General features: G+C 35.7%; 1 protein-coding gene across 12 annotated transcripts in view; it reads left to right on the forward strand.

Moving 5' to 3' along the window:
* The first annotated feature begins 6473 nt into the window (after positions 1-6473).
* trdn (triadin) overlaps positions 6474-26039 on the forward strand; it is a 100166-nt gene continuing 80600 nt past the window's right edge. For 10 of the 12 annotated variants that reach the window (XM_056481002.1, XM_056481001.1, XM_056481010.1 and 7 more), the window contains exons 1-3: positions 6474-6846; positions 17854-18060; positions 18892-18930. In XM_056481002.1, the coding sequence (XP_056336977.1) occupies positions 6831-6846; positions 17854-18060; positions 18892-18930 (262 nt within the window). In that variant the 5' untranslated portion in view covers positions 6474-6830. The remainder of the gene's footprint in view (positions 6847-17853; positions 18061-18891; positions 18931-26039) is intronic. The other 2 variants (XM_056481006.1, XM_056481013.1) reach the window with 1 other exon arrangement.

The following is a 26039-nucleotide window of genomic DNA, read 5'->3' on the forward strand; positions in this document are numbered from 1 at the left end:
AAATACGAATTAATTGCTAATTAATAGTTGACACAATCTACATTGTATAAGCGCTATACAAATAAAGGTGAATTGAATTGAATAGTTAATAATTAGTGGTTGCGTTTAGGTATTGGGTAGGATGTAAGGCAGCACGATTGATCAAAAAAAATATCACGATCTTGATCTTGATCTTGACACGATCTTAAACCCACACGATTGTAATCCAGCATCTCTACGATTCAGCCAATTATATTTTTAAGTTCAGGAGAAGCATAAAGATGGTCACACAAGTCTTCACATTGTTTTACATACGTTGCTCAGTAACATAGACATCTCCAAATAGTGTTGAAAGAGTTACATATTGTATTTATAAGGTATAAGTCACCAAAAAATTATGTCATTTTTGTCTTAATGTTATGACGTATTCGTGGCCGCAAATGACCCGTGAGCTGACGTGCTGTTTGTTTACTACTGAGAGGACGCCCAATTGCCCACGAATTATATGTGAACAGAACCTGTATAGACTGTGAATAACAGGTAATAAAGTTGTAAATGGCGTTCAGTTTGTTGCAGAGCGATCGTTTGTGAGGCTCACAGGAAGTATGATTTGCATGTATGTTTTTATCCTCAGACATGACATGAGTGCATTCAACAGTGAAAGTGAAACAGGAAGCGCGCACATCATTTAAATGATCATATCCCATTTGAAAGTTATAATTACGGCAAGCATTTGATACATCTTTTCTTTCATTGCTAACACTGTTAAACATTTATTCGGATTTGATCTAATCTTTGTCCTGAAACACACCCGCTCTCCCGATTTCAATTCTAATTCTAACAGAGGGAGCGATTCGTTTGTGAATGGATCTCCGTTATGAACAACTCGTCCACTTAGCCGACAATAATACATAACACAGGCTCATTGTGAAAACGTAGCCCTGCGGACGTTTCTGGAGACAGTGAATAACGTAGGCGGAGGTACGTATGGCTGCATTTCATTTCTTTAAACAAACGCTACAGGGGCGGTGTGGCGTCGTTTCTTTTCGCGCTTACCAGCTGACCGCTAACATCCATATGGACGCCATTCCGGCTGCAACCAGTTTGTCCCGTTAGCGCGCCACGTCCGTCGGCAGATTTGAGATGCAGAGAGGACCTGACCACGAAGACGGGGTTTGAGTCCGGTGAAGAGCGGTTCCAGAAAGCAGGTAAGACAAAAACAGAATCCAAAATATAAAATATAAAATATAATATAAAAATATAAAAAGTGAATAGCAGGGTGAGAATGTGGTAAAAAAATTTAAAAAGTCAGACGGGGGCTTTTATTTTTTTGGACTGCTTTTGAAACGTGTTGGCTGGGTTTAGGGAAGTGGGTGGGCGGGTCAATTGTTAAAATTGGTTGGGTTTAGGGAAGGGGGAGGGTGGGTCAGCCGATCGTTCGCTCAGTCAGTCAGAAAGTCTGTCCAAAAGTGAGTCGACAGCAGCCTCTGGTGGGTTTACGCGAGAACAGCAGGCATGAATGGCACTCGCGAGGGAAATTTGAGATCTCAAAAAGCATACACGGCGACCTCTGGCGGATTCGCGAAAACAAAAACGTGCCGCCGGGACGTATTTCGCGGTCTCCAGAAACATCCGTGGAGGTACGTTTTCAGAACGAGCCTGGGTTGCTAATACAAGTTTCTGGCACCGCAGCATCTTGTTATCATATTTAATTTAAATTGTTTGCTTATTCAACAAAACTAGCATAAGCCTGGTATAATTTTGTGCTACTTTCCTTACGATCAGTGCAGTAAGTGAGTGACTGTATTATCAACAATACTTGTTGAGCACAAAAGTTCGTAACATCCAAAAATGTAAAAAACGAAATCTTACCCATGAAATGTTCTGCCTTTGTGCTTTGTTTTTTGTTTGTTTGCTCATTTCTACATGCGTACACATCGTTAAAATCCAGCATTTTCACATTGACTTTAATCTTGACTAATGCTGTTGAATGACATTTGTCCTGGGAGCACTGTACAAATGTGGCGGCACTATTGATGCATGCTTAGGGTTCGCGTGAGATATCTAGTGTATATATCTATGCACCACACACCTCTTATCTAGGAAATGATGCGCAAAAAGAAAGCCCCGCCCACTACTCAATATTGCTTTATTTCCATTTAATATTTAACATCAGGAACTTCCACTTTAAGACTTTAAAGTCAAAATCAGTGAACGACTCAACCTTGATTCCTTTCTGATCTATTCCTAAACTTCAATTAGATGAATTGCTTATTAAATGCCATGACTAGTTATTCAACTTCCCCTTTCCCCAATGACAGCGGTCCCAAAACCACTGACTGAGCCGTCTGCAAAATACAATGCTTTATTTATCCCTTTTGCACCACAGATAGAGATACAGATAGTTTATGCAAACCCTCTGCAAAGTCTTGTCTCATATCAGGGCCTTGAGAAGCTATTCAGAGAGGCAGCATTTAGATGTAAATCTGGCTGATATAAAACCCCGCTATATTGTGAGATAAGGGGGTCACAGATGTCATCGCAGCGTCTTTTATGTGATAGCTGTACAGAGATGATGAGCCAGGATTGAACCCTGAGGTGACATAGCGGTGCACTAAACAGGACAGAATGCGTCTGCGTCAACCTTCTCTCTCAGCATGGGCTCTGCACACACACAAACACGCGCACATGTGAAAAACACCCGCGATTCACATCACAATGCCAGTCATTTTTGCTCCTCATTGCACCCGATTTCGTCAGACCTGCATGTTTCATCTTGACCTGCAAAAGGGTTGACTGACTACGACAGCAATGCAGATGAGTGGGTGAGAAATGCGAAGCTTCTTTTGCATACTCTGCTCTTAAGGGACCCGGAGAAAGATTGCAAGTTAGTTTCAGAGCAATAGGTCTTCCAATAAAATTTGGGAGAGGAGTTGGATGGTCTACCTTCAAGTATTTGGCTATTTCACCTTCAGTTTAAAGGTGAATGGTGTAATTTATACACATCTAGCCTTTGAGTGCGCTTACATTTTTTAGAACTTTACTTTTATTGATTTTTATGGATTTATTCATGCAAACAGCATACCTAAATAGCAATGTCCTCATTCCCTTTCATAAAAACTTTTTACACTATACCAAATGTTATACTAAAGACTAGGAGTGTGACGAGATGCTTACTCCACGAGACGAGACATGGTATTGGGTTCAAGAGAACGAGACAATATTTTAACACTATTTTTTTTAAAGAAATTGTCTTTTATTCAACTGAGGAAGAAAAAAAACACAAACTATTTAATTCAATTCAATTCAATTCAATTTTACTTCATTTTTTATTAATTCTATGGAGTAAAGGGCATGCAAACACTGCAAAATATTTAGCAAATAGTCTATGAGAATGGAAAATAGTTTTTTAATTTTAAATATTAGCAAAATATTTGCTAATCTACGAATGGAAAATTGATTTTTATTCAACTTAAAAAAAATAATAATCACAAAATGCAAAACAATTTACAGAATTCACAGTCAGAATTATTAGCCCTGTTTATTTTTTTCCTCAATTTCTGTTTAACGGAGAGAAGATTTTTTTCAATACATTTCTAATAGTTTTAATAACTCATCTCTAATAACTGATTTATTTTATCTTTGCAATAATGACAGTAAATAATATTTAACTAGATATTTTTCAAGACACTTCTATTCAGCTTAAAGTGACATTTAAAGGCTTAACTAGGTTAATTAGGTTAACTAGGCAGGATAGGGTAATTAGGCAAGTTATTGTATAACGATGGTTTGTTCTGTAGACTATTGAAAAACATATATAGCTCAAAGGGGCTAATAATTTTGACCTTAAAATGGTTTAAAATGGTTTTATACTAGGCAAAATAAAACAAATAAGACTCTCTCCAGAAGAAAAAATATTATCAGACATACTGTGAAAATTTCCTTGATCAGTTAATCATTTGGGAAATATTTGAAAGAGAAAAAAAATTCAATGGGGGGCTATTAATTCTGACTTCCACTGTAGGTGGATGCGATTGTGCGAATATGAAGTAAGGACTGATAGGAAAGAGTTGTTTTAATGTAATTTGATGCCACACGCGAATGGAAAAAAAAATTTCAGCCTTTTCCGGACAGCATAAACGTGTTCCGTGATGATGAAGGCGGATGTCTCGAGTCTCCAGGAGTTCTCTGTGTGTGTGTGTGTAGGTGCAGAGAATAGTGTCAAACAGTTGTTTGTGTATGGCTTACCCCGTCGCAAAACACGGCTAAACGTCCAACACAACGGTAATAGTTTGATAGCGGTGTTTACCTGTCTGTGCTGCACTTCAATAATGAAATAGGAATACTCCACATGTCTTAATTCCATTTGTGTTTATGACGATTATGACTTTAAGCATATTTGAAGTGCTATTCCCTCGCATGGATATGAACCATAATGTGTGCGGCTGCTTTTGGACACAGCAGCCGCTGTGTATAAATAATAATAAAAGCGGTTACGACACACTTGCCCAGGTAACCAAGTGACACGTGCAACTCCAAGGCCAGCCTGGGTTGCCAGGTGTGTGCAAAGCACTTGATTTGCAGTTCAAATCCAATCCTGCCTTCAATCTTCATTGCTAAATTCACCCTCACGCTCCATCATAACATCACAACTCAACTTTTCACCTCGATGAGAAATCTTGTCACAGACATCCTGCTGATATGATTCAGAAGGGCACTCTTTGTCAGACGGCTCACCGGTCAGGTTTACATCCGCGCTAAAATATCAAGGTGAAAGTCACCATAGCTTGCGTAGAATAGACCCAGCTCCCAACCCAACTTTGAGAATAGATTAACGGCAATATTTTTTTTAATCGCACGATAATAGTCTCGCATTAATGCTGATAACAGCCCACCACTAATATATATATATATATATATATATATATATATATATATATATATATATGTAGTTCTATTAAAACCAACTGCGGCATTATACAACCAAACTCTGAGGTTAAAATGGTCATAATGAATGAGTTTTTGGTTGTTGAGTTTTCAGGACTGGTGGTTATAAAGTATGTCACTAAACTAAAAAAAAACTCTTTTTACTACTATATTTAAGTCCGCTAGTCTTAACCCATGTTGTTTCATTTTTTACAGTTTTACAGTTCTTAACTAAATCAGTGTTTCTCAACCACCTTCCAGGAGGACCACCAGCTCTGCACATTTTCCATATCTCCTTAACCAAGCACACCTAAATCAGATCATCAGCTCATTAGCAGAGACTGAAAGACCTGTGATGGGTGTGACAGACAAAGGAGACATGCAAAACATGTAGTGTTAGTGGTCCTTCAGGAAAGAGGTTGAGAAACACTGCGCTAAATGACGATGGAACATTATTTTACCTATACTTTCATTTATTTATTTCATTTATTTTCAGAAAAGTCTGAAACATCATTTATGGATTCACTGGAATCTTAAACTTACTTAAGTAGTAATTATTGTTTTAGCATGTAGAATTTTAAATTCAAAATTCTTCACCAACTGAAAGTACAACTTATTTTTCAAAAACTATTTATTTAGGGCTGAATTTAAACAACAGTTGAACACAACTAAATTTAATGTTTGTTTAAATTCAACACATATAAATTGTTTGCAACAAATTTGCAGAAATCTTTTTTTTTTCAGTGTTTACCTTAAACTTTGAGGTCATAAATATCATTCGTCTAGCGTTTGTGGCCATGTTCAAAATTCAGTCCAATAAAATAATAGACAAAGTAGGAGCATGACTAGAAATAGAAAATCACAGTGATAAATAGTTATGACATAAATAAAGCCTTTTGCCTATTCCCAACATATAAATAAATATCCCGCCCCAACTTCTCTTTTTAATAGAAAATACATAAACCTTAAACACTAGAAAGAAGCCCCTGCTCATCAAGCAATTTCATACAACATTTAACTGTGAAAAGAACGGTTATACTCTGACATCTCTCCCTATTCCCTGAAATACAGAGCAGGTAGAGCTGAAAGAATAAAATGCTATTTGCTTTTTAAAGGTCAGCTTTCTAAATGTTCCATTTGCACGGCTTATGAAAAAGGTTTCGCTTGATTTGCATGAATATTTAACAAGCCGCCGTAAACAGCTTAACCCGAGTTTATCACGAGCTCCATTTCTTACATGAATTCATTTACTTGTGCGCCTCAGAATCTTGGCCACATGAAATCTCCATTAAAGACATCTTTATACAGTACGCCATGCTTTTAATGTATAAAGTGCCATATTTCATTATGCAAATCAGCAGAAAACGCTGGTAAAATGGATTAAATGGCACACTTCTAGGGTGTGCTTTGTGGTGTGTGGTTGGTTTCCGCACACACTCACCCGATGACAGCCCGGCTCCACTTCAGGGGTAACACCCCTGGCCTAAAAAGGCAAAACATAATGCCGCTGCTGCCGGGGACTCTAAGAATAAACCACACAGTCCACTCACAGATAAGGTTACCTTGAAACCAGTCCTCCCTTCTCTCCCATGTTTCCTGACCCCTCCACACACACACATCATAGGCTGCTAACAAACATAAGGACAACCTAGGGCTTGATTTGCTCTTTTGACAGCCTAGCCGTGTGTTTTTTCCCTTCCCTGCTGGTACTCGGTCCCAGTTGGTGGTGTATTGTTTTTTCTCATATGTCACTTTAAGCAACAGGTGCCATTTTTTTGCTGCTTTGTAGGAGCCCTGGCACAAACGCGAGTTTTATTGGGACTCTAACAGGAAAGGCACACTGAGACACAGTGGTGTTTCGATTGGAAAACTATTCCGGACCCGGGGAATTGACTCTTGAGATTGTGTTTTCAGCCTGTTAGTGCATGAGAGAGATGGAAGGTACTGTGAACTTCATTTTACAGTTATGTTTTTATGTGTATAATAAGATTGTTTAAGTCAAACATGATGTACGCTACATAAATTATGCTAGTAATTGTATAAATAGTGAGGTATCTTAATAGTTCAATCCAAAATTGAAAAAATATACACATTTTCTCTCTCTCAAATTGTTCCAAACAAGTATGAGATCTTTTCTTCTATGGTTTTTGATAACCATATACAGTTGAAGTCAGAATTAGCCCCCCTTTTTTATATTTTAAATATTTCCCAAATGATGTTTAACAAAGCAAGGAAATTTTCACAGTATGTCTGATATTTTTTCTTCTGGAGAAAATCTTATTTGTTTTATTTCGGCTAGAACAAAAAGCAGTTTTTAATTTTTTAAACACAATTTTAAGGTCAAAATTATTAGCCCCTTTAAGCTATATATTTTTTCGATAGTCTACAGAACAAACCATCGTTATACAATAACTTGCCTAATTACCCTAACCTGCCTAGTTAACCTAATTCACCTAGTTAACCCTTTAAATGTCACTTTAAGCTGTATAGAAGTGTCTTGAAAAATGTCTAGTAAAATATTATTTACTGTCATCATAGAACAAAGAAAAAATAAATCAGTTATTAGAAATGAGTTATTAAAACTTTTATGTTTAGAAATGTTGAAAACAGCTTCTCTCTGTTCACTGGCGAGAAAAAAAAACAGGGGGGCTAATAATTCAGGGAGGCTAATAATTCTAACGTCAACTGTACATAGAAGATAATGGCTACCATGTTCATTGCTCAGCACTCTTCTTAAACATAGGAATATCATCTTTTTTTCTTCAGCAGAAGATGACAGAAATACTCCTTTAAATTTCTCCCCTAGTAAAGTTAACTTAGACAGAAGCAATCTGCTTTGCAGGGGAATTTTGTGCTTGAAAGCTGCTAAAAATACACCATATCATATGGCTCTATGGGACTCAGTATGAGAGTCCTTTGAAGCAGGCCTGTGATGTTAGCGCAGCTTTTTTTTTAAGGGTTTAGGAGTTTTTAGAGTTATGAACTGCAGAAGTGCAATCAGCTAGAGAAAATGTAGTTGAAGCAATAGTTCACTTAGAAATGTGAATTACTGTAATTCACAATGCAAATTATTTATGAACTGTTTTACTTACCCTCATGTCATTTCTATAACCAGCACGCCTTTCAGCGCACCTTCAATAGGAGAAGTTGTGAAGATCGTAGTAAACTTTTCTGTGCAATTACAATTAGACCGCAGCTTCAGACTGGACTAAATGACAGAATTCAAGATTATCAGTGAATAACTGTGAATAACTTCTCTTTTTTATATGACATTTGAAGATTTAAAGATTTTTAAATCTTAGCTATTTTACCCCTTTTTCAAGATTTAAAATAAGTCTTCTGTGTGTGTCTATGAAGTTTCAACTCAAAACACCCATTAGATTATTTATTATACCTTTCAAAATATTGGAATTTTCTGCTCTGATCACACTGTAGATGATTTTGTTGCCTGTGCCTTTAATGCTAGTTCTCCCCGCCCACCATTCCCACGTGCCTGTCAGAGTATGTCTTAATCTCCACCTCAGCTGTGTCAGATAAACAGCACAGTGACAGACATAAAGGAAGCAGATTTTCAACATTTGTCAGAAATACTACAGTCAGAACTTTCCCAATGATTATTTGATATATCTGGTGTGGAGTTAATTCAAGCCTTTCTGCAACAATGAGTCACACACAATGTCATTACAAAGTTCACGCACACAAACAGACACACACACACACACAGCAGGTGCATTTAACGTTGCACTGTTTTTGCACTGCAAATGTGACAGGATAAACGTTAATATCCACTGCTGTATGGATATCCATTATGTTAGAGTACAAAATAAACCTTATTTAACGTCCACAAACCGGGACTGAAGCGTCTTATTTTATAATTGTACTGACATGCGACTGTGGTGATAAGTGAAGTTTCATAAACTAATTTCGAGAGGAGCGCTTGATATGATTGAGCATGACTGGCCGCTCATCTGTAATCAGTAATAATCCAATCAGAGTGATCCTAGTTTACTATGAATGGATCATTTTCTCCCTACTGCTCTATCTTCGTTTTGGAAGAATACCTCCTTCCACCCCATCTCCTCGGTTTCCTCCCTTTTCTAAAGGGGGAACTCTCGAGACCTACCTGATCTCAGATCTTCTGATATGCATATTGACCGGGCGGGAGCCCTGGGCTCAAATATCTCCGAGCTCAGGGTTCTTTCCCGGGACAGCATGCCAAACCTGCTATAAATGCTAAGCATATCTAAGTGGGAACTCTAGAAAATAAAGACGGTAAAATGGATCTTATTCATTCTTGATCACATTTGATTATGATTGATGATCACAGAGAGCTCAACAGATCTTTTAATCCCAGTATTTTTGCGCACGTCTTGTCTTGTTCATATGATTATACGCGTCACTACAGAGAAAAGTTAATATGCGGCTGTCAATCAATTTGGTGGGTGGGAAAACCACATTTCTATGTCACGTCGCGGTGGGCTTCAAAATGGGAGGGATTTGGATCCTATTTTAACATTAGGAAATTTAAAAAACAGACATTTTGTGTTTATATTACCCCAATATGACTGTGGACACACTATACATATAGACAGTTCTGTCCTAACAGCTTACAAAAGATGATTTTCATCATAGGTGCCCTTTAAGATACAGCAAGGCCACTTTTAAGGCTCCTGAAAAGCCACAGTAACCCACTGAAAGCTTAAGGTTTCACTGTATCTAACCATCTACAGTATATTTCCACTGACAGCTAATGTCATTTAACTCCCAGATTTAGAGGTGCAATATTCTCAAAGAATTTCCCAACACACTGAAATCCTGTCAGTTTCCGAAGGGAATAAAGAATGTCTTTAAAAAAAGCATGAAACCTTTTTAGTTATTATCTGACTTGCACTAGACCTCCCACTAAAAAAAAGCCAATTATTGACGTCAAGGGCCTGCATAAATGAGCCTCAGTCTTGCGTGAAATGGCTTAATGTTGCAAAGACATAAAACCAAATTTGATATTCTGATTAAACTGTGAAAAGTCTCTCAGATCAGCCCGAATAAATCATATTGAAAGTGACACTTCAGGGAATTTAAATTTTTTGCTGACTTCATTGTCTTAACAGCTTGCTAACATGGGATTAGTTGCCACCAGGTTTGGGTAAGTTACTTAAAAAAAATAATAGATTAAAAAATGGCTGACTACTACTGGAAAATTGTAATCTGATTACATTATTAACTAATTACTTGTAAAAAGTAATCAGATTAGTAATTACTTTACTTTGAAGTTACTTTTAAAACATATGAAATATACCGATAAAAATACAAAATAAACAGCAGCTCTTTTAGTCATTTAATATTCACTGAAAAACATTACAAAGGGTTGATATACAGCAGCTTCACATATTCAAAAGACTTAAAGAGTTTGCCCAAAACTTAAAATTCTCTCATCGTTCCCTTGTTCCAAACCGGTTTGTCATTTTTTTAACACAAAAGAAAACATTTAAAAGAAAACTGGATACCTGCTATTATTAGCTATGTTTCCATCCAAAAATGCTAATTAACCCGATGCGCAAAACTGGATTTTCAATTTCATTTCCTGACGTTGTAGTGGAAATTACTTTATTTTAAGCTTTTATATATATATTTATATATTTTATACACACACACACACACACACACACACACACACACACACACACACAGAGCAAGAACAAACATTGGCTCGTACTTTAGACATACAAAAGAAAATATTTTAAAAAAAGCAAAAAACAAAAGAGACAAAAAAAAACACATCATAGTCACAAAACATACAATCAAAACTAGAGAGGGTGCATAACTTAAACCTCTGAGGGGTCACTGCATTGCTCTTGAAATGTAGATTTGTCAAATAAATCAAGAAGTTGACCCCAAGTAGCCAAAATTTTTCTCGTGGAGCTAGACCTTAAAAATCTCTGGACTATCCCCATCTGAACAGCAAACATCATATCAGAAATCCAGTTCTGGAATGAGGGGGGTAAAGGGGATTTCCAATTTTTTAAACAATAGTCTTTTAGCCACCACCATGCCTTGCATTAAAGACTCTTGCACTGTTTGAGGAAGAGAAGATGATGTTTTGTGAAAATCCAAAGATGGCAAGTTGGGCATCTGGCAAAAATAGTGTGTAAAAACTATATTTGTAACATAAGTAATGCAATTACATTGACTTTAGTACAGGGTAAATGCAGGAATCCTAAAAGAAATCCTAAAAGTTTTCAGTGACAGGCTTCAGCCACTGTTTAAACTCATCTTTCTCCAACCAGGAGTACGCAAACTTACATTTTCCTATTTTGCCATCTGTTTCGCTCTTTGGTTTCGCAACATGTGAAGAGCATCACATCAACTTCCCGGTCCCAGACGGAGAAGCTTGGCCGGACGCGCCCCGGCCTGAACCAATCGCGTGGATCGAGCACGCCGTTGTTAATAATAGGAGGAAATGGTTTTTTGGAGTCAAACACTTTGGACAAAGCTTGAACAAAAATTAAGACCTCCTAAAAACACGATTAGGACTTTTTCATACCTTTTAAGGGTCTTAATTTTATCATAAAATATTTATCAACTTTTAATACTTTTTAAGACTCCGCGGACACCCTGTAGTAACTGTGATCAAATTACACACATTTAGATTAGATTAGATTAGATTAGATTCAACTTTATTGTCATTACACATGTACAAGTACAAGGCAACGAAATGCAGTTTAGGTCTAACCAGCAGTGCAATAGCAGCAGGTGCAGGATATAGGTACAAGTTATAAAGTGCAGTTATAGAAAAACTATGGTGATATTTACAGATGGGTGTACTATCAACATTATATACAGGTTGTATTAGCTATGAATGCTTGTTACATTACTGCATTCCTCAAAAATGTAATTAGAATACAGTAACGTGTTACTGTGAAACGTGTTACACCCAACTCTGGTTACCACAGCTGTACACGCAGCAATACGAGGAGCACAATGTCATATATTAAAATACGAAAAGAGCCAATTCCAGGACCACCACCATCCACCTATTCGATTTACAGCACAGTAAGGGCTGAAGTGGCATTTGCGCATAATGTTGCCATGGAAAGATTTCCCCCGAGCCTTTTGTGGACCTTATCAGCAATCTTGTATTTCTGTACAATCAGATACTAAAGCTTGTAGACAATCTGCAGGGGCAAAATCCTGATAACACACAGAAAGACGCACCAAAACCAAACCAGATGCAGCTAAGTATATTGCGTCTGCAGAAAGCTTCTTGAGTCAGCATTTGGAGGGGACTTCTAATCCTATGTTTGACAACAGGGACCAAAGTGAAGATCTGCGACAGGTGGTCTTAGCTGACTCTTTTGGTGTGTGTGACGTCTGTATCCGACCCCCACTTACACACACGTCATCATACATTCAAGCCAAGAGTAGAAAATACTGTCCTCTGAGCAACAGGGCCAACATAAACAAGACCCAGTGCCCTGGTCTTGACTCAGACTCACAATGGATCATCCACAAACACATTATTGAAAACGCAATCACAACGTACTGAGCAAGAATCAATCATTTGCCATGACTTATATCAACAATATTGGCAAAGATCAATAACGGGGGATCATAGATGTGGCAGAGAGTATAAAGGTTACATGTGGACTCTCTGAGCAGCAATTCAAACTGAGTTGCAGCAAGAATTTATATCCATTTAGAAAGGAGGCTTTTAAAGGGGCTCTGGCCAGCAGATGACATAGCGCCAACATTCCTTGTGCGGCCTTGGAGATGTTTTAACGATGAAACATTGTCACTGCAGATGTGCACCCTATCTACAGACAACTAGTTCAATTCAATCTTTCTCCCAGGCAATGCATTGATGAAGATTGAAAAAAAGCAAACATTCCTCTCCTGTCTACCGGGCTTTGTCTTTATTGCTTTTTGTCTACACTGAGAGTGTACAACATGACAAAACTAGACAACTTCCAATTCCAAGGCTCTTTGATTATCACTGGCTATGTTAACATGCAATCGTGTCATTTGTTAGTAATAGGACTGAAAAGACTTCTTGTAAGCACATTTATGGATTCATTTCACATATCCTAAAGCTAGTTAAAGAATCATGTCATATCATTAAACCCTTGTGCACTGTACCTTTTTGTAATGTTATGGTTGAAAACATCCACTAAAATTACCTGCTGTAAAAAAGCATCATATATATATATTTATTTATATATATGAATTTTTTTTTTGATTTAATAAACCTAAAAACTACTAAACTGTTTAGAAAATTTTAACATTTAAACATTTAAACTCTTTAATTGGCAAGTTCACAAATGATGTCACTGATTTGGTGAAAAAAAACACACACACACACAAAATGACGTATCTTGAACATGATAAAAGAATGGTAAGTAACAACAATGGCTTTGATGCGTTGTTAGATTCTCCCTAATTTACTGTTGGTGGCTGTTTTTGCCTCACTGACTTTCATTATAACCACATTTGATTGTGCATAAATACACAAAACTTTGTTTTTATTTACTCCATGTAGTTCTGAGAGCTGAGATGCACATTTTGCTTTTCTCAGACACATCAAGGTAATTGCGCAAAGGTCACTCTCACACTCTCATACACATGAGTTATTTACAAGCCCCCTCACATATACTACTGTGCCACAAACAGGACATTAATATCACCAACCATTCCCATTTTATTAAGGTGTATCCATGTAAATGTCCCACCCAGTACTTTCATTTGCTGTTATACTCTATATAAAATCCAGAAACTAAACTTTTTTATCCACAGGTCTATCTAAAGGGTAAATGGTGCCAACTGTTGATCAACAGTAAAAATTACAAATTTGACCTTCTCAACATGGATGGTTTGTAATGGATGTCATGGTTTTGTAATCAAAAAATGTGGTTATAATTGAAGTCAATGCGGCAAAAACAGCCACCAACAATCAATTAGGGAGACAAAAAAATGAAAATTAAATAAAATCAATGCATCAAATGCAATGCTGTTTCACATGTCCAAGACTTTGATAAAAGGTCAAAAAAATTCCAGTCCACCATTACTTTTTTATATTAGAAAGACGTCATTTTGTGTGTGTTTTTCAGTGACATCATTTGTGAAATTGGCTATTAAAGAGTTAAAACCCTGCAATTTTCTAAGCAGTTTAGTAGTTTTGATCAGCACTGAGGTTGATTAACAGATTTATGCAAAAAAAAAAAGTATTTTTACAGCAGTTAAATTCAGTGAATGTTTTCATCCCGAACATAACAAAAGGGTATTAAATTTGCCCAGAGTGTATCGATAAGGTTTTTTTAATTCAAAGCATTTTCACGGAATATGTGTCAAAATAAGATTTGTCACCAAAAATCACGTTCTGCTAGCTGAAACACAGAAAAAGTTATGGCCAAATTAAGACTCAAAATCACCCTGGAGTGGATGAAAACATCCCCAACAGTACATAAGGCTTAACCAATGACGTAGATTTGCTCATGACATTGGTGGAGGCCTTTTCAGACTATATTATTCACAGTCTATATCAGCCTGCTAAAGCGTTAGACTGTGCGACAAAGCAGGGAATAAACACTAGCATTAACGTTACCATTATTATGATGGACTCATTGGTAAAGAACTTGAGTTTATGTTACTTACACTTTTTTTAAAAAAAAGGCATTTTTATGTCCAACTTATTTATTTGTATTTTTTTGCTACCACAATCCTCATTTGCGTGTTTTCCACCCACCTCACACACCTTATTCTTGCACAGGAAATTCACCCATAGTTTTGGCTCTGTTATAGTACATCTGAACATAGCTACAGCCTCTCACATGACAGCAGAGAGAGGCACAACCAATCACAACGTTCATGTGTCTGGAGGAGGTACAAATCGACTGTGAATGTGATTTAACCTTCGCTCCATGTCTAGGTTTATGTTTATAGTGCAATTTTTTTAACGAATTTAATGATTGGAGGGGACATTTCAATAGTCGGTAGATATTGGTGGGGACACATCCCCTTCGTCCATGCCTATTCTACACCCCTGCATTTAACTTAAGCCACTGTTCCCTCAATTTTTTTTTTTCTGAATTAAATTATTGGTGGGGACATGTCCCCTCCGTCCATGTTTATTTTACGCCCCTGCATTTAACTTAAGCCACTGTTCCACTGCAATTAACTTAAGCCACTGTTACACAGCAATTTTTTCTTTACTAAATTAAATGATTGGTGGGGACATGTCCGCTCTGTCCATGTTTATTCTACGCCCCTGCATCCAACTTAAGCCACTGTTACACAGCAATTTTTTCTTTACTGAATTAAATGATTGGTGGGGACATGTCCGCTCCGTCCATGTCTATTCTATGACCCTGTATTTAACTTAAGCCACTGTTCCACTGCAATTAACTTAAGCCACTGTTTCACTGTGCGATACAGTACAGTTCAGCACATCTTGGCACAATTCAGTTCAATTTTATGTGGCTAGGTTTGCATTTCCACTGCAATTTTGTACCACTTAAAGTGGGTGGGATAATAGCACTATTTGAACCACCTCTAATGTAGTCACTTCCTGAAACACTTTTTCATTCCGGGTCCATCTGCTCCTCAACTACCGACAAGAGGAACATCTAGACCTCTTCATCTGACAACGATAATGCCATTTTAGGTGTTTTTCTTGGTGCTATAAAAAGTTTAGTCATGCAAACCAACAATACCACAGTGGCTGCTGCTGACTGTTTAAATATAGTGGGTTTGGTGTCTCATGTTGCAAATTTAAAGATGCTGGCAATGGAGATTCCCTCAGACCAATCAGTAATCAGCATTGTGTATAAGTCACATTTTAGTAAAAGTACAGTAAGGCTTGGTTGAAATCTCACCCAAGGTGGTACAAAAAATAGTACTAGGTACTAGATAATAATGCAGTGAAAAGAAAAAAGCCCTCAAAAGTAAGCCATACCCAAAGAACCATGCAGTGGAAAAGCACTGTTGGAGAGCCCATACACTTAAATAAACATTACCTGTTTTGTCCTTACTGTGAAGGTTAATGAGATCCAACATTTTTATGCCCCTAAAAATGTAAAACTAAATGTTTGAAATAAATTCATTCACAGTATAAAGGTACATTTTGTAGAAGCAAATGCTCATGCAAGCTACAGTGCATCCGGAAAGTATTCATAGCAATTTACTTTTTCCACATTTTTTGTCACAGCCTTATTCCAAAATGGATTAAATTCATTTATTTCCTCAAAATTCTGCACACAATACCCCATAATGACAATGTGAATAAAGATTTTTTGAAAATATTGCAAATATTTAAAAAATAAAAAACCTAAAAAAAAAAAAAATCATCAAACTTTGTTGATGCACCTTTGGCAGCAATTACAGCCTCAAGACTTTTTGAATATGATGCCACAAGCTTGGCACACCTGTCTTTGGGAATTTTTGCCCATTCCTCTTTATAGTACCTCTCAAGCTCTATCAGGTTGGATGGGAAACGACGGTGTACAGACATTTTCAGATCTCTCCAGAGATGTTGAATAGGATTTAGGTCTGGGCTCTGGCTGGGCCACTCAAGGACATTCACTGAGTTGTTGTGAAGCCACTCTATTGATATTTTGGCAGTGTGCTTAGGGTCATTGCGTCCTACTGGAAGTTGAACCGTCGCCCCAGTCTGAGGTCAAGAGCACTCTGAAGCAAGTTTTAATTCAGGATGTCTCTGTACATTGCTGCATTCATCTTTCCCTCTATCCTGACTAGTCTTCCAGTTCCTGCTGCTGAAAAACATCCCCATGGTAAAAACATGGTATTAGGCTGGTGATGAGCGGTGCCTGGTTTTCTCCAAACGTAACGACTGGCATTCACTCCAAAGAGTTCAATTTGAGTCTCATCAGACCAGAGAATTTAGTTTCTTATGGTCTGAGAGTCCTTCAGATGCCTTTTGGCAAATTCCAGGCGGAGAGTGGCTTCCGTCTGGCCACTCTACCATACAGGCCTGATTGGTGGATTGCTGCACAGATGGTTGTCCTTCTGTAAGGTTCTCCTCTCTCCACAGAAGAACGCTGCAGCACAGACAGTGTGACCATCAGGTTATTGATCACCTCCCTAACTAAGGCCCTTCTTCCCCGATCACTCAGCTTAGATGGCCGGCCAGCTCTAGGAAGAGTCCTGGTGGTTCCAAACATCTTCCACTTACAGATGATGGAGGCCACTGTGCTCATTGGAACTTTCAGAGTGGCAGAAATTTTTCTAATACCTTCTCCAGCCTTGTGCCTCGAGACAATTCTGTCTCGGAGGTCCACAGACAAGTCCTTTGTCTTCATGCTTGGTTTGTGCTTTGACATGCACTGTCAACCCTGGGACCTTATATGGACAGGTGTATGCCTTTTCAAATCATGTCCAATCAACTGAATTTATCACAGATGAACTCCAATTAAGCTGCTGAAACATCTCAAGAATGATCAGAGGAAACAGATTGTACCTGAGCCCAATTTAGAACTTCACGGCAAAGGCTGTGAATACTTATGTACATGTGATTTTTCAGGTTTTTTATTTTGAATAAATTTGCAACAATTTCAAACACTCTTTTTTACATTGTCATTATGGGGTATTGTGTGTAGAATTTTGAGGAAATAAATGAATTTAATGCATTTTTGGAATAAGGCTGTGACAAAAAAATGTGGAAAAAGTGAAGCACTATGAACACTTTCCGGATGCACTGTATGCACCATGGGGTACAGCATTCACTTATCTCAGAAGTATAAATCAGGCTTAACTCTATATTCACCAAGGCAAAGGTGAAAAACAACAAAGATGTCAACCCCATCAGTCAATAAAAACAGGACAAATAGTTGATATACATGATATGGATTCTTAAAGTTGCAACTTTTTTGTACTGCAAAGACCTCTGCTTGCATTATTTTTCTTCTGCTTGCATTTCTGAACCTCTGTCTATCTCTACAGCACGGTCCACCACCACGACTACCATAGTAGAGGCCAAAAATGACGTGAGCTCACATTCGATACGTTCGTCCAAGCGAACCATGACTGATGACCTGTACTCCACGTTCAGCTCCCCCATGGCCTGGATCCTCGTGCTGGCTCTTATCATAACCTGGTCAGCCGTGGCCATCATTATGTTTGACCTGCTCGACAGCAAGAGTCTTGAAGGTAGGTCCAGCTCTCTTATCTTTGTCTAATTCACTTCGATGGGGAGTAATTTCGGAACACTTGTCCTGAAGAGATTGTAGGTTGGGCGAAGCAATCGATTATTATAAAGGCTACCCTATTGGGGGTTTTACAGGAAAACATTGGCTTTAAGGTAAAACAGGACACAGATGAGGAGTAATTGGATGCTTGAATGTGACTTCACGATGTGATAAAGCTCCGAGTGTGTGTTTTCTTGTTGGAAGTTTATCAGCTGTGCCACAGGACAAACTTGTGAGGCTTCTAAGAGCGGGAGGGAGGGATATTGACTTGTTCCTGATAGCATTGACAGTGACAAGGATAGATAGGGTGTCCCGTTGACTGGGTTGCTATCAGTCACCTATCATGTGGAGTTCTGAAAAAGTCCTTGTAGGACAGCAATTTACCTTGTATTACCACCTGATGAAACATTAGAGTCCATTGTTGATGCAATTGGAAGGCGACTAAATGGTTGTTTATGGTGCAGAATTGCTTGAAGTTCTCAGTGTGATTCTGTAGCTTCATAATGGCAATTTTAAATTGTTTAAAACATTGTCATAGTTTAGATGGATTTTCACAGTCATTGAGATCACATCACATCTCATTCACAATTCATCCCATCAAAAGCTTTAAAACGCAAACACATTAACCCATTTTGAAAGTATTTCACAGAGAAAGCAATAGACTTGCATATCATGTAGTTCACTACATGATTGCACCCATTAGGAGTCACAATTACATTATTTCTAATAAATTTCCCTCCTTTTTCCACCCTGTCCATCACCATGTGTCATCCTGTTGCCATCCAATAAAAAGCCCATACATTATACTGTGACGACCCCTGTTTACCACCTGGTAAAGACTCTCTGCCTGCAGTTCAGTGCTAATGCCTGTTTTTGTGTGGTGTGGTTGTGTGGTTTTCCAGCATGCAAACAGGGAGCAACTGTCACTCTTATCTGCAACATTCATACGGACATGCAAATTTACTGAACCATCTAATCTGTCTGTCATGAACACGACATCACTTCCACTAGACTGTCATGCACTCCATTCAGTGTGACACCAAACCTTTGACTTCATCGTAATGGCAAAGGAAAGCATGGGAATAAGTTCTCCGTGAAAACAGATGCACTTGCTTTGCGGTAATAATAAAAAGGTGATTGCTTTAGATTTTAGCCATCTGATCAGATTTTACACCTATTTCAATCACCTGCGCAAAATGTGAAATCTACCCTGGAATGCTTATGTATGACAAAGCATCGTTGTATTTTAGTTTCTCAATACATAAGCAAAGAAAGGATTTAGTCTTGATATCTATTAACAGGGATGGGCAAAAATATATTGAAATGTATTTAAATACCAAATACCTCAGCTTTACGAGTATCAAAATAAACTACAAAATACAGCAGCCAAAACTGTATCAAAATAAAATATTGTATTTTGTATTTTGAAAATACTACAAAATACTTTTACAAGGGAGCATGACATTTCTTGACAAACCTTCCATCAACATGTCTCTTCGATTAATCCCAATCAAATAAATGAAATAAAGCAAAACAAATAAAAAAAAAACTAAAAATTTAATAAAAATAATAATAAAAAAATAAATAAATAAATGAAAATAAAGCAAAACAAACAAATCAAATAAAATCAAATAAAACAAAACAAAAAATTAAATAACAATAAAAATTATTAAATAAAGTCAATTTAATCAAATAAAATAAATGAAATAAAGCAAACAAACAAATCAAGTAAAATCAAATAAAACAAAACAAAAAATTTAATTATAATAAAAATAATTAAATAAAGTCAATTTAATAAAATAAAATAAATTAAATAAAGCAAAACAAATCAAAACAAATCAAATAAAACCCCAAAATTACTGAAATAATAATAAAAAAATAAAATAAAATTATATCTGCACCTCATTCACCTACTGTACATTAGGAAGGTATTCATAAAAATGTAACTTGTGTTTCTCTTTGATTTTAGTATAGAGTTTGTACAAATTACAAACTATACACAAAAGATGATCCTGAAGATAATCTCTTTAATCATTGTAAAAAAAACATTCAATGCATATATTGAGTTGGAAGATATCTATTGTGAAAATTGCCACCATATCGTAACACTCTTATATTTTAAAATAGTAATACACAAAAGGTTATTTAAAGTTTTTGTTCACATAATTTGCTAAATAAATCTAGTTGTTATAAGTCATGATTTCTAAAATCTACTAAAATCTTAGTCATTTCCATAAATCATGTTTTTTTTTTTGCAATTGTACTCTTCAATACACAATATAAAACACAATATCTGTAGAACTTATTTTCTCTGTCTTATTTTGACTTGCTCCTGAACCTACCCCTGCTATTTGTTATTTTCTTTATACGTGTTGCATAATTTCCATCCATACACCAAGCATTGATCAACTTCTTCAACATCAATCAAATTTCTAGTCTAGTCTTGGCAAATAACTGAGAAAACACCACTATTAAAGGTCAAATTTTTATGATGTCATAATGTAGACTTCTTACAAAGTATTTTACAGTATTTAAAAAATACAAAAATACAAGACACTAAAGTATTTTGAAACAAAATATTCAGCCATTTTCATAAAACCCATCAATACTATTTTGTATTTAAAATACGTTTTTGAAATACTTGTATGATAAATACTGCCCATCCCTGACTATTAATAAAACTGAAAATCATTTCAAACTAATTTACATTGAAGAAAGGTTGTTGTTTCACCTCAATGCATATTCCTTAGCACACATAAAGGTTTAGTTGTCTCAAAATAAAATATATTCCCTTTGTACAAATTACACATACTGTACATAATTAAGATCATCACAAAACAATTATAAAGAAAAAAACTCATGTAATGCTACATATACATTGAGCTACACAATAAAATGCAACAAGAGACTAACAAGACCTTCTCAGCAGTTATATTAGAGTAGAAATATCTGCATTTATCTCAAATGCAATTTAGATAAACCTCATATCACAGTATGGCTTGATATGAGTGGCATAATGCAGTGTGTCATCATCAAAACGCTTGCGGCACTGATTTCATCATTCCTACTAGAATGAAATAAAGGCTCCGAACAGCATGTTAAGCATCGAAGTGCTTTAAATAAGGATAGATGCTGCAAACATATTAACAAAAAATCAAATATTCCCAAAGCTCAACTTTTTAATTCAAAACTGTATATCATCTGAGAAAACTTTAAAGCATGATTTTATATGAGCCAGCATGACATCAATAATCTTCGTGCCAATTGCTCCCTTCCACCCTATGATTTCCAACATCCCATGTGTTGACGTCTACTTTGCGATACTGCTTTCAGTGAGCCTCAAATTATTCACTTCAATCAATTCATTTTATTCTAACATCGATAACTATGCTTTGAAAGCATTGTAGCGTGACTTCGTTTATTAACTGTGTGGTATTGAACGGCAACTCCTCCTTGCCATGCAGAATGATTTGATTCTTTTTCTTCCAATTAATAATGCATTGAGCAAAATCAGTGATATTTTACCTGTAGAATATTAATCCAGTATTCTATGTTGCAGATTTCTCGCGTTCTTTTCAGGAGAAGGGATATAAACTTTAATTTCCCTCAATGCACAGCTAAGTCTTCACGATGTGGAATCATGGGGAGGAAGTTGACGCTTTGGTCCATCTTAACACAGCCTTGCATTTACAGAGTCTTTACCGTTTGTCTTCAGGTGGTCTGTAAAATGGTGGTTTTCAACTGGTTTTGCTCCAAAACCCAGATTTGACAATGGACGCCAAGTGGAGATCCAAACCGGTCTACAAAAGAAAACAACAAAACACAAATAGCTCATTCATATTTATTTTATAGTGTGTAGTTTAAGGGTTTTTTAAAATGAAGAGACAGTTTCTGTCATAAAGGCCTGCATTAAAAAATACTATAGTTATTTATAGTAAATACTATAATGTTTTTAAATGATACTACAGAAAGTTACTTGAATTAATCTGACGTGGTTATTCTATAGTTGCTCTGGCAACACAACAACTATAGTAATGTAAACCACTGACCCAGTTTATGTAGTTTTCTACATCTATTGAACTTTTGGTTTAAGACTTCGGGTCTCATTCACTTCCATTGATTTGTAGACATTACAAACAGCTTGATGTTGCAAACTGATTTTTTCTTACATTATTCTACTTCTTCTGTATGGTCATGAACACACTTGTTTGTAGAGCAAGTAATTTGATTGTTTTCTGCCATTTATTATTCCTAATCATTTCTCCCATAGGAAACTGAATCAGAACCCAATTCTAAAACAAGCATAAAAAGAAGTACACTTCCACACTGCAGAATATGGTCAATAGGGTATATTACCCTACAATACAACACAGTTTACTGTAGCAATAACTAAAGTATCCTGTGACAGTTTTTCAGTAAACTATAGTTAATAATACAGTATGCTGTACCGATATTTTGAATATAAACAGTATAATACACTTAAGTATGATTAAAAAGCACTATAGTGTTTACTAGAAATTACTGTAGTATTTTTTCATGTGTAAGTTTTGTTCACCCCAAAATGAAATCCATCAAATTCTCATCATGGTCATCCCAAACCCATAAAACCTGGTTATAAGTATTGTTGAATAAAATCTGAGTGATTTCTGTTCCTCCATTTATACTCTATTCACCAAAAAATCGAATGCTTCATAACATTCATAGAGAGACCAAAATAATAGTAATTATTATAATAATCAATACAATTTATGAATTATCTAAGAGATTCATCTAAGATACATGATTTCTTTGTGCGATGATCAGACTTTTTATAAACATATAAACATACATTGTTCATCAAACTTAAACAGATTCAGAACTATGACTGTTTGACGCACAGAAACAAATGTCATTGGCTCCTACAGAAAATGGAGTGTGCCACATGACATGCAAGAATAAACTTCATTGGTTCTTGCGTGTCAAGAAAGCATGCTTGAGCTTCTATAACCAAACTTCAATATAAACAAAAGCATAAAAGAAGTCAGTTATTAATATCAATTCGCTGTCTCTTCCTTCGGTTTGGTATAGGTCTTATTTTTTTGCTTTTTTTATTTTCTCTCTTTACACTGTAAAAAAATTATTGCTGCCTAAAATGTTCAGTTCAAACCAAACTTTTCTAATGAACTCAACTTACACCAACTAAACTACTGACTAAATGTATTCAGTGAAACTTTGTATAACTGAATAAATTTAGCTTAAACCTTAGTAACTTAATGTACAGTTGAAGTCAGAATTATTGGACACCCTTCGAATTTTATTTATTTATTTTTAAACATTTCCCAAATTATGTTTAACAGAGCAAAGAAATTTTCACAGTATGTCTGATAATATTTTTTCTTCTGGAAAAACTCTTGTTTGTTTTATTTCTGCTAGAATAAAAGCTGTTTTTAATTTTTAAAAACCATTTTAGTGATTTATTAGCCCCTTTAAGCTATATATATTTTTGAAAGTCTACAGAACAAACCATCGTTATACAATAACTTGCCTAATTGTCCTAACCTGCCTAGTTAACCTAATTAATCTAGTTAACCCTTTAAATGTCACTTTAAGCTGTTTAGAAGAGTCTTGAAAAATATCTAGTATAATATTATATACTGTCATCATGGCAAAGATTAAAATAAATCAGTTATTAGAAATGAGTTATTAAAACTATTATGATTGTTGAAAAACACTTGTCTCTGTTAAACAGAAATTGGGGAAAAAAATAAACAGGGGGGCTAATAATTCAGGGGGCTAATAATTCTGACTTCAACTGTAAGTTAAAGTAACATTTGTTGTCATGAGTTTTGTCATATATATATTTTTTACAGTGTATGAACGTTGAATCATCACACTTTCGAAGGAGCAGACTTTCAATAAATGGATAGAAATTTCTCAGAATTTCTTCAAAAAGTCTTAATTTGTGCAAAGATCCAATGATATTAAGGCAAGTAAAGTTTTTAATCTTATTTTTGAGTAAACAACTATTTTTTGAATGGGTGGGGGTGGCAATACGTGTCTAATCTGCACCAGTTGAGAGCCACTGGTTCACAAAAAAAAAAAAAGAAAAAGAAAAAAAAATTTATATATATATATATATATATATATATATATAAATGAGAACATTTACATTGAATGGCAACAGTGATGAGAGTTTTTCAAAGGGATGAACTACTGTACATCAGGACTAAACCAACACTTGCACATAACATTAAATGCTTCCACATGCACAACAAACCAATAAAAAACAACACTTTGCCCAAACATATAAGATACACACATATAGTACATGACTGATACACACATATATATAATTCTCTTTACTTTTGGAGAGCTGAAAAAGAGGAGAAGCGAGCAGAAGACTGAAGTGAGAGCGAAGGGTGAAGCTTCTCTCACTTTCAAGATGGGATTCAAAGACCTCTGTCTTCCCCAATGCAGTGACTGAGCCCCTCTAGTGGGAATCGTCCCCCCTCATGTCTGTGTTTCTGAGATCTGCAATAGTTTAGTGTTTTCTTTTTTGCCCTGGAGCCTCAGTCACATGAATGCTCTATCAATGCAATAGAATATTTTTAAGGGAGAACGTAACAGAACACCCTGTTAAATTGAACAATGCCAAAGGGCTAAGAATAAAGATTGAGTGGAAAAAAAATAAGTATGCAGTTGTGATTCTCAAGTGTATCTTAGTTTAGATCGAAATCTAGATTAGGAAAATGATTTGTGCATTTATAAAAACAGCAAGCACTAGATAAGATTAAATCACATGCAAAGAAATGTGATTTAAATTTAAAGGACTGTGTAAAACTGTGTAAAAACTGAACTCTCTGTAGATTCTTCTCAAGATGTACTCAAGACATTCATTCAGCTTATTCTGTATGGCCCTTCAGAGAGATTTCAGTTGTTTATCTGTGTATTTTCTGTATATAGTTCACAGCTCAGGATTTTTTTTATTTGTAGTTGTCTGTTATGTAGAACGTCTCTGATAAAGTTAGTATGGGAATAGAGCTGTGCGATATGACAAACATCTCGTATTACAATATAAGTCTTCTCATATCATGATAAAGGTAAATACAGTGCTCAGCATACAGTATAGGAGTACACCGCATTTTGAAAATGAATATTTTTATCTATTTCTCAGTGAATATGGATAATATATAATGGTGTATTTGAACAAAATAGATATATTTATTAAAATAATATTTTAGTCACAGAACATCTTTATAAATGGAAAGATAATACAATTAAATTTATCTAAAATATTGCAAATATTTCAACAAAATTGTATATATTTTTAGTTTCTCTTGATTTTTGAAATGTTTATTTAATATTTTTCCCTAACAAATAAATTTAGGCTACTAATTTTTGAACCATTATTGTAAGATATTTTGTTTGATTAGCTCCCGATTTGGCTTCAGTACTGACTAATCTAATATATTAAAAATGGCAGCTCTATTGATGCATTCGTTCCAATAGACAACAACAGTGTAGGCGACATACAACATAAATATCTATGGTCATGTTGCACAGCCATATGTGGGTATTTCTATTTAAAATATATATTTAATAATTAAGATATTAATAATTAATATTAATATTAAAAATTTAAATTCTCTGTTTCTCTAGATTTATAGTTATGTGTTTGAGCGAAACATAATTTAATTAGTTTTCTGCAAACTATAGATATGAATAAAAATATACATTTTAAATTTAAAATAATGAAGTTGTTATTTAGAGCATTTTCGCATAAAAAAAAAAAGATGTTTTCAGATGCACATCATTATTTTGCCATGTACAATGCGATCCTGGATTAACATCTACAGTATGTTGATCCTGGAACATCATATTTGTTCAAAAATGTAATTCATAGCCATTCTCTACCCCTAAACCCAACCATAACTGTAAATTATTCACAAAATCAGAGGGGAA

Source organism: Danio aesculapii, chromosome 20 (assembly GCF_903798145.1).
Source record: "Danio aesculapii chromosome 20, fDanAes4.1, whole genome shotgun sequence".
Taxonomy (NCBI): domain Eukaryota; kingdom Metazoa; phylum Chordata; class Actinopteri; order Cypriniformes; family Danionidae; genus Danio; species Danio aesculapii.